Genomic DNA, 10,876 nt, shown 5'->3' with positions numbered 1-10,876 from the left:
AGAAAATTTCATGTCCCACCAGTGAGTACTAGGACTCAGGACCACTGTGATCCTCTATCTTAGGAGGGTCAAGACTGAGGATCTGTCCCAACAACTTCACTTGTGTATTTGTGAGCAGTCAAGTGTCGACTTGTGTAACATATCTCTGGTCAGTGTCCAAGTGGAACTTGACCAGAGCTCAGGACATCCGGTCCATGTACATAATATTTCAGTTTAATATCCACATGTAGTAACTCCAACTTTATTAAAGCTGCATATTCTCCTCTTCTCCTGTGTTTTATCTGAAGTGTTGATCCATAAGAAGATATATTTGTGGTTTTAAAAAACAAAAAACCATCTCAGTGTAGTTTTACATCTCCTCTCTCAGGCTTCTCTCTGGAGTATGTAAGTAGTCTCTAGTAACAACAGGTGACTGACTGGCTGACTGTTTTCTGAGTGATCCAATAAAAATGGTGGGTCCAGGTGGGCGGGGCTTGGGGCATGGCTGAGAACCTGATGTCTCATCTTAAGACCCAGTTTCTGAATACAGGCTGTGTGCATTTCTCTGTGGACTGAGCGCTTTGATACTTTCACAGTATGAATATAAAACCTAGACCTGATCTATAATCAAACAACACATGGACATCTGCCTTTAGACTATATGGACCTTTAATATGTCTTCTGGTTCTGTACAGACTCTCACAGCTCCTGGTTCAGTGTAAAGATCCTTGTCTGGTTTAATACAGAAAAAGTTCACAACTTGTTTATCTACATTTAACCTAAACCACCATCTTACACTGACCTGAGGCAAAGAGCTTACGTTATCTAAACACCTTGTGGTGTGTGAACATGCATTAGGTGCTCAAGACTGCATGTGTTCTCTCAGATCTACAGTAATTCTGAAGACATGAAATCAGATGTATTGTCCTCTAGGGGACAAACATAGTGTTGACCACAGTAGTCCGTCCGTCCGTCCGTCCGTCTGTCCGTCCCTCCGTCTGTCTGTCTGTCCATCCCATTCTTGTGGACACAATATCTCACTAATGCTTTGAGAGAATTTCTTCAAATTTGTTACAAACACTCACTAGGACTCAAGGACAAAGGTCAAGGTCAGTGTGACCTCACAAAACACCTTGTAGCCATTAACCAAGACTTCACACGGAAATGTGTGAAAACAATTTCCCACATATGGTTAATATTTTATATGATGATATTTGGTCTTGGTGGATTGTGCTCGGTTCTCTTTTCCCCTGTAACCTAACTTTTAAGGTTGTATTTGTTTTTGCATTTTTGGCAACTTTGGTTTAAGGATGTTGAGAATGTGAACCTTAGGTAAACTGCTGACCTTTGGGGGAGCAGGATGTCAAAGGATCCATTACACATATGGGTTTTATTGTTATATTGTTGTTTGTGGGTTTATCTAATACACCCCTTTTTAGGTGGGTGGAAGTAATAAAAGTGACACACAGAGGTAAAGGTCTTGAGGTTAACAGAGGTTAGTTACAACACACAGAACAACATACTATGTAAGCAGCTCAAGTTCAGTCATTCAGTGAGAGGCTTGGTGTACCCTTCACCAGATCTGTCCTTCGTGCACAAATAAACCAGCCAAATTTAATTGTGGACTTGATGGTCTGATTGTGAGAAATCATCTTTCCAAATCACATTCAGGATAAATGCAGAAACAATAGAAACAACTGAGCAAGCAGTAATAAGAACAGTATAGGTCAGAAGACAGAAAATGAATGAATTAATAAATAAATAAATAAATAAATAAAAAGAACACCAAAGAAAAATAATAATAAACGAGAAAAAAAATTAAACAAATAAATAAAAATAAAGGGACAAAACATGATGATGGGCTTTTTTAACATATAATAATAATAATAATAATAATAAAAAATATGTAACAGCATTTCACATATTTTTAATCTAGTATTATATCATTAAATAGCCATCAAACAAAGGTGTATTCTTTAAGAAACAACATTTATGTAGAAAGTATTTTTGCTTAAAGTATCAAATTATTATTCCCAAACTCAATTTTTCTTTTTTTTCCATTTGGAGACCAAATTTTATATTTTTATATGTTAGGGTTAGAATAGTGTGATTATTGCATGTTATCCAACTGGAAAGCCTCCCAAAAGGTCCTAATTAAATTACAATAAAATTATAGATGCTCTATGGTCTCAATGTTGGAATTGTAGAAAGTACAAATATTAAAATCTACATAAAATGTTTGGTTTAAGAGGCAACAGTCTCTTTACATTAGTATTTTTGGACTTATCTCCTCCCCATTAGAGCTGATGTTATAAAGGTAAAGTCCCCTGAAATATTCTGTCTCAAGTTCTCAAGTTTGTGACTTAAGTCTGACTTAAGTCTCTCTTAGAACGTACTACAGCACATTACAATGACCATACAGCTACATGCCTTGAGATACGGTCAGGGTTAAAGGTTATTCCAAATATAAAAACACATTTTCTCATTTTCAAATTCTGGTGAAAAAGAGACGTGTCTCTGTGAAACGAGGCCTGGTTTCTTGATAATCCTCAGACTCAGAGTGTTTTTCTGCTGAAGAAACTGTCCCACAGAAAAACTTCCATCCAGGTCACCATGAGTCTCAGATGGTGATGCAGCTGGTTGTGTAATGGCCCACGTGTGGATTCTTGCTGTGTCCCACTTAACTGTTGTTGAGTCCATCCCACATGAGAGACCATGTTTGTCAGGACCTGTGGGGGGGCAACAGGCTCAGGATTTAGAACTGTGGGCTGATGGGACAGGATACCTGTTTCTGAATGTGTGTTAATTGATGTGACAAAAGAAAAACACTGCTCTTAATTTAGTAAAACTAGATATTAGAGGGGGGTCAAGGTTCCAGAGGTGAAAGACCCTGGACCCCCAGTCTCCTCCACTGAATGAGCCGGGACTAAAAGAATCCAGTTAGTCTGGTTTTCAGTAATCTCTCCTGACAGACTCTTCATGCAGAATGAAGGGGGTGGACGTGCTCCGACCCCTAAACACAGAGTTAACAAGAAGTTTACAGGAACAGCCCCACAGGGCTGAACATAACAAAGTCTGTTCTCAGCTGGGTCAGTCGTGTTAGCAAGAGTCTCATATCAGACAGACCAGTTTCATTAGATGTGTTTATAGAATAAATATCATTTATAGGAACACAGGAGACCACTGTTTGTTTTTACCCACACCATCAACCAAACCATGACCACAGACAGCAAACAGCTTCGACCTGTGTCTGTTGTCTTCAGTGAAGACGAATGCAAACACTGAAGAACGATGTCAGAGACCAAAGGTATCAGTTAGTTTAATCACTTGAAGCACAGTCACTAACAAACTGGAATCACCTTCTCGTGGGTGTCTGCCTCCTCCACTCAGACTAGTTTCAGATTACATCACTTTTTATTCAGAGTCATATAAAATATGAATCATCTGTGTGAAATTTTGTCATAATGGCTGTGTGAAGTCTTGAGTAATGGCTAAAAAGTGTTTTGTGAGGTCACACTGACCTTGACCTTTGACCTTTGATCGCCAAAATCTAATCAGTTTGGTCTTGAGTCCAAGTGAATGTTTGTGCCAAATTTGATGAAATTCTCTCAAGGCGTTACTGAGATATTGCGTTCACTAGGCCAAAATCATGATTTGTGAGGTCACCGTGACCTTGACCTTTGACCTTTGACCTTTGACCTTCAGCCACTAAAATCTAATCAGTGCATCCTTGAGTCCAAGTGAATGTTTTTACCAGATTTGAAGAAATTCCCTCAAGGAGTTATGGAGATATTGTGTTCACTGGGCCAAAACTGCATTATGTGAGGTCACCATGACCTTTGACCAAATCAGTTCATCCATGAGTCCTAGTGAATGTTTGTTCCAAATTTGAAGAAGGTCTGTCAAGGCGTTACTGAGATATTGTGTCCTGGAGAATGGGACAGGCGGATGGACGGACAACCCGAAAACAATATTGGGCCACTGTAGTTTGTGTGGTCTGTGGAGCAGAGAAGCTCAGTAACAGACACCAGGCGTATCATCTCTGGAGGTTTACTCTACAGACTGTGATGAACATACAGTTTTACAACCTCTGGGTTTATGGATATTGAAGTAAGAGAATAAATGTCCACACTGATATTTACAGTTTGATCATTCCCGCACTGCAATCCATAATCATTCAAACAAAAAGAGTCTGTAACTTCTGCCTCCAGGGGTCTCTCGATCAAAACAATAACAAAAGATGGCGTAGGGTGAGATTGTGCAATAGTGTGGGATCATGGGAGTTGTTGTTTCCAGCTTGTCCTGGTTTGGATTCGTTCAGTGTCAGTGGTTCAGGAGGTTTTTACCTGCAGCTGAATTATCCACAGAGGTCTCCTCCTCCCTGAAGACCCAAAGGCAGCAGAGTGTGGAGACCTACTTCCTTCTTAGTCTGGCTTTTAATTGCATTTTATTTATGTTATTTCTGAATTTTATTTATTTATTTGTCTGTTTATTTATACATACATCTATGTTTATTGTCTGGATTGTTTCCCTTTTAATACCCTACTTTTATTTGTGGTTATTTTTTCTATTTCTGGTTTTACTCACTTCAGAACATATCCCCTCTTTTAACATTTGATTATTTTGTCTTTATCTTTATTTGTTTTTTAATACCTTATCGTTTACGTTTTATTTCTTTTATTTCTGGTTTTACTCAGTTTTGAGCTTCTGTCAGACAATGACAACACTGCCACATGATCATAGAGGATATGATGTCATTGACAGGCAACCAATGAAACATTACCACAGTTAAAATCACAGATTTCTCTGGTTTGAGAATTGATGGAAACATTTGGGAAAATGTAAGAACACAACTCAACAACATATAAAACACAGGTCTAGTTATTTTTAGACATTTTAACGTGGGAAAGTTACAGATTATAGAACTGATGACATGACAGTGAAGTACTCGCAGGCAGAGATTCCAGAGAGAGGTGATGGTGTGGGCATGATATGATGACAGGAAGAAGTCTCCGTCAATAATTTGTCAAAAAGCCATCACTTCTGAAATCATCCGAAGTCCTGATTAAGAAAAGCTAAACATCCTTATCTGTTGGGTTAAAAGCTGAGTGTACACCACACACTCACCTGCTCCTCTGACACACTGACCCTGATCTTCTCTGGAGTCTGGGTGGCTCTCATGGTTGAAATCATTAGAAGCACATGGCAGGACACTGTGATGAACACTGGACTGCTCTGCAGGTCCTGCTCTGTGTGGCAGGGACCTGGTGGGAGTTTCCAGTGTTGGGCCTTCTGCTGTGCTCTGCTGGAGACCATGTGATTCTGTGAATGTAGAGCTGCAGCTGCAGAGCAGAGCAGAATCTGTTTTGCCCTGATTTCCCACAGACAACACAGCTTTCTGTCCCAAATACATTCCTCCATCTCAGATGCTGTGTTTGTTTGGGATTTCGTCACAGCTCTGAGGCCCAGAAAAGAAATGTTTCTGGGGAGGCATGCTGTAGAGCAGCCTGGCTCACAGAGGGGGTGGCAGAGGGGACAGGTTTATCAACAGACCAGGAATTTTACAAGGCCCGACCCTCGCGGAGGCCGATACTCTGTCCTGTTTCCATAACCCAGAACAGCTCCTCTGCTCTGTAGTGGCCTTTCAGACACGCAGCCCCAAACAGAGGGACAGCTGGACCCGGTCTAACACCAAAAACAAAGTTCAACATCCTCTCTGTTCCAGTGTGGAGGCACCAAACAGCAACAGGCTCCGACATCCTGTCACCTTCTAAACAGTGTTCAAACATAATGACACTGTTATTAGAGACTTTGGTAGACAAACCAGGATGACAGAAACGTTTTCATGATGTATTTGTTATGAATGTCTCTGAGGAAATCTGAGGAAATCATTCACTCCTGTCTTGTTTGGTCTAAATGAAGAAAAACATCCGAATAAACAAAAAGAACTGATAATCTGTGTTGTATGTGTGAAAACAGAGGAAAACCAGGAGCCTGACCGGTGGGTCTTCCAGCTGTCTTTGGGCTTTTCAGTGAAGCTGGCTCCCTTTTAACTGGGATAGATCACCATGGTAACAGATGCAGCAGGGCTAACCTGCAAGTTAATAGCCTATTAAAGGATCTGTCAACAGCCTGACGACTGACCAATCACATCAATGGAATAACTGAGTGATCATTCCTACGGTATCCTAACAGGGACAAAAGAGTTTATAGTAAAGTGATAAATAATAAACATCAGTAGATATTTGTGTAGCTCAGTGTGTAGTTTGAGTCTTTCCATGTGTCCACTCTGGTTTTAAAACAGAGTTCCTGCCTCTCATCTGTCTTAATATTTAAAACTGTAACCTGTGATTTGATTGAATCACCTCTGTTTGTTGTAGATGTTAGAGGCTTTTGCGCACACTCAGGAAGTGACCGTCTGAGAAACAGTCTGGTGACATCCCAGCACATGTTACAGTGAGGAGATGACGAGGCCAAATAAGAAGAGCCAAACCATCTAAATCTATCTTAGGACACCTCACACCTCTCACTCTGAATACGTCATGCTCAGTCGCATTAAATGCAGAAGTCAACAGTTACAGGTGGTTTCCTGGATTCTTCACTGAAACTGAAGGGTCACACTCCCGAGAGTTAAAGGAGCACCACTTTACAGTAAGACTCCCCTGATAGAGGATTTATGGCTAAGGTTTATTAATTAGCTTGTTAAACTTTATAAATCATTTATAAGCTATTATAGCACATTAGATAAAAAGGACAACAGTGACTTGCCAAATAGTGAGCCCTCATGTATCTGTACTGTTAAGCCTCATATCTGTGTTTTCTTCATCATCCAGTATTTGTATCTGCTGATCATCACATATGTCCTAAATTACTAGCAATTAACTACCGTCAGCATCTTAATGGTCAAAACGTTTCATTTGGCAGATCGAATTATCATATCAAATGACCAGATTCATTCTGGCCTCAGTATCCTCGGTATAGTCAGCTGTCCTCATTATAATCACAGGTGTTGATCAGATTGTTCTGCACAATGGAGATGCTTTTTGCTGCCTGGTCTCTTCTTTAGGACTTCAGCACTCCAGGTAGAACACAGGTGGTAACTTTCATTTACTCAGTGAACTGCTCACCCATCCTTTGTCCCACTGTTCACATCTCTGTGGCCTGTTGTTCACTCAGTTCATTCTCCCTCCATCCATCTCCATTTTTCTGCATCTCATTTTTTTTACAACCATTTAAAAAAAAAAAAAAAAAAAACTGGTAAAGTGTAAAACCCATCACCATGTATTAATGAATTACTATTATTTATAACTGGTAACTCATTAATAAATGATGATGTGTTTAACACTTTACAACAAGGTTCCTTTTACCAGTTATAAATGGTAGTGACTCATTAGTAAGATTAATGAGTAGTAAATATTAACTTGATCTTGCCAAATAGTGAGCCTGCATCACCATATGAAAACTGTTTTATAACTTGTTTATAATTGTTAATTTAAGATTTATAAAGTGTTAAGAACCGGATAAATAACCTAATTATAAACTATGGGTCTTATTGTGAAGTGGTACCAATTAAAGAAGTAGTGATCACGAAGGTTTCACAGGTGGGGCACACCTGTGGCTGAAGGGTTAATATGCTGATCATCAATCACATGAACCCTGGTTTGAATCTGCATCCATCTCCCCATTGCTCCTTGTCACCTCTGTATCTAATATAGACAGAAAAAATAATTTCAAAAATATTTTGACTTGGTCCAATCAAACATTTCACCTGAGAAATGCCACAGATCCGTTAGTGAAGCTGCTTTGACCTCAGTCCTTCAGGAGTCTGTCTGTTCCTTTAGTGAAATGACAAAGTAGATATAGTTTCTCCGTTGACATGAACAACTTTAATGTTAATTTCAAATAATGTTACACTTGGTTATGTGAGAAAAGACAAGTAGCGTCACAAATATTACATCTCAGAGGAACAGATTTGTGTCTGGCATGCAGACTCTTTCAATGTGATTATGATTGTTTTATCACAATAAAATTATTATCCTATCATCATTAATAGAATATTTTATAGTCATAGTAAACTAATGGTTTGTTTTTCTTGTTTATGGCACAAAGTAAATAAAAATGATTAAATCCACATGGTGATCATTATATGAAACAGTCTGTAGTCTGAATTTGATGTTGGACAGTTTGTCAGTCTTAAAATAAAACCTTCCAGTCACATGACCCGGGTTCTGCCAGGTTCTGTCTCCATGGTTCTGATACATACTGAAATATGGTCATTTGGTGATTCAGTGTTCTGCAGGATTCGCTGCTGTCTAGAGTTTTCATGGTGTATTCGGTTCATTTAAGTCGATGAAGTTATGATGATATCGTTTAAGATGACATTTAAACTGTCACCTGCCTTCAGCACATTTCTTATAGTGTGGCATCAAACAGTGAGACCCACCGTGTGCAGGATGTTGTATTCATGTCTACATAGGGTTATATGTTCAGGGTGGCGTGGCCTGTGGTGTTGGGGCCCAATGTGATATCTTTTCATGGGGCCCACAATCCCAGGCGGGGCCCCTGCTTCACTATAAATTATGGCTGATGTTTAATGTAAAGTTTTTTAACCTCTGAGGCAGCCATTGTTTTTCCTTACTTTCAACAAGGTATTAAAATACCCCTGCCATCACTGACTGACTTTATTTAGATTATAATATAATGCATGCTGTTAATTTAGGAAGTTATGTTACTGTTGGTACAGTGTAGACAAATCTATCTGCACCTACACTGGCTATACTTGTAGGCAGACACTTTGAGAAACAGTGGAATGACCCTTTATTGTTTTTGTCCATGACTCATAGTGATTTACGAGCAGGAAACAGGCTCTGAAATATCTCAGCCATAAAAACATAAAGGCACGATAGTGAAGCAAAAAGAAAGTTACAGCCTGCAGTACTGATCCTCGTGGTCATATATATTCACTCAACAGTTATGGTGGATCTCACACCTCCACTCTGTAAATGACACAGTGATTTTCATCTGTGCAGACCACAGAGCCATCAGTGGGCTCTGTCAGACACCTGGCTGCTGAGACTGAGGTCAGCCTCCTCAGGTGAACTGGTTCATCTACAGTATTATGATGAATACAGTGTTACAAGTGCTGTCCTGTAGTACAACGTGGACCTAGATTCTGCTGAAGCATCAGGCATCAGAGCGGTGGTTGGCCCTCTCTTTAGCTCTCCTCCTGGCTCTCTCCAGTTCAGCCATCATGGGCAGCGGACCCTCGTACATGTTGGTCTTGATCGCTCTCAGCTTCTCCTGGTAGTCCATGGGCAGACCGTTCTGCTCCGCCCCCATCCTGATCACCTGCAGGGTGAAGATCAGAAACATGATGTCCATAGCAACAGGGTTAGCCCCGCCCCTTCTCTTATCTCAGTTCTTAGAAACCTTCAGGACTCACAGTGGTGAGAGAAGATCCTCTCTGAACATGACGACTTGATCTTCAGAATAAAACCAGATAATTTTGGGAACTTTCTTAAAGTTTTTGAAAATAGGGTTCAAGTTCAAGTTTCCAAATTCTCTTTCATGTCTAATACACAAATCATCTGTGTTTACCCAGCAGTCCTCTGTCAGTGTCCACGGGGATCTGTCCACATCCCCAGTCCCCACCGGACTCAGTGTGACTGTAGACTGTGCAGGTCATGGACCACTGTGCAGTGAGCAGGATAACTGAACTGTGGTCTCTCCACATCTGCACTGCACCGGACCCTGTATTGTCCTGAGCCACAGTACATCAGGATCCAGGACCACGGTGACTCTGACAACAATGCAGAAGCCATGGCTTCCCTCTTTCTCTCAGCCAGTTTTCCAGCTCTCACATGTGCAAAGGAACAATCTGGTCCTTTAACTCACTGCTGTCAGGTCTGTGATTCGTAACAGGGCCGGGGTGTGGGTGGGTGGGGGGTGTCCTGACTGTTCTGACCCAGGGATCACACAGTCAGGTGACCGGGGTGTGAGCAGACTGATCCTATTCCAGATGCTTCACAGAGAGTGGGAGTGAATAGGTGATGATGATGCCTCTGACCTGATTCATGATCGTATTCTTTTGTTTCCTGATGCAGAGCAACAACATTAAACCTCCAAGTTTGACATCACACTGAGAGAGTGAGGCTCATTATAAAGGTCATTTACACTGTCATCCATCAGTCGCTGCTGATAACTCTACCATCACAAGGATTGGATTCAGATTCAGAATATAACAGTCATGATGTGTCAATAAGAGACTCATCCTTAAATTGTGCTGTAGTGGAGATATGAGCTGTTCCTGTTCTCTGCTGATCAGTCACTGTCTCTATATATGTTATATAGTGTTATGTTTTGGACAGGTTTATTTCTCAACTGCAAAATGTAAGTAAAGGAAGTAAATTGTCCTGCTCAGCACATACTTTGATAAACTAACTCCTAAAAATGATGCTTGTATTCTACTCAGTGGTTTGTCCACAAACATTTTGGAAACATGTTTCTCCAAAAGGTTGCTGTTACGCCTCAGAAGTAAGATTTTTATTTAAATAATATCACTGACTGAGGTAACAGAATGGTGACTGAGCCTGTGACCCACTGATGAAAATATATAGAAGTATTTTACAGGTGTAAGAACTGGGTGTCTGGTACGAATCCCCCACAGAATCACGAGGGACACGAGTCACTAACACAAAGGCTGTGTCTTCTCATCCTTCAGAGGCTGCATCTGAAGACCGACTGTCCCGTTTCAAAAGCTCCTTCAAATGCGTTCTTCTCTTCCTGGACCAACCTATCCCAAGATTCATTGCACTCAGGTAATGAAAATAATGTGGCAGCAAACAAGTTTTAGATAGGTGTTCCTAATAAACTGGCAACTGAGTGAAAGTTTTTCTTT

At 40.5% G+C, this 10,876-nt stretch overlaps 1 protein-coding gene across 1 annotated transcript in view; it reads right to left on the bottom strand.

Moving 5' to 3' along the window:
* Window positions 1-7,848: 7,848 nt before the first annotated feature.
* ggctb (gamma-glutamylcyclotransferase b) overlaps window positions 7,849-10,876 on the bottom strand; it is a 9,707-nt gene continuing 6,679 nt past the window's right edge. The window contains exon 5 of the mRNA XM_056379822.1: window positions 7,849-9,327. Within this exon, the coding sequence (XP_056235797.1) occupies window positions 9,163-9,327 (165 nt within the window). The 3' untranslated portion in view covers window positions 7,849-9,162. The remainder of the gene's footprint in view (window positions 9,328-10,876) is intronic.

Source organism: Seriola aureovittata, chromosome 7 (genome assembly GCF_021018895.1).
Source record: "Seriola aureovittata isolate HTS-2021-v1 ecotype China chromosome 7, ASM2101889v1, whole genome shotgun sequence".
Lineage (NCBI taxonomy): Eukaryota > Metazoa > Chordata > Actinopteri > Carangiformes > Carangidae > Seriola > Seriola aureovittata.
Note: the sequence above shows the minus strand (reverse complement) of the source record. Positions and strands in the feature narration are given on the sequence as shown.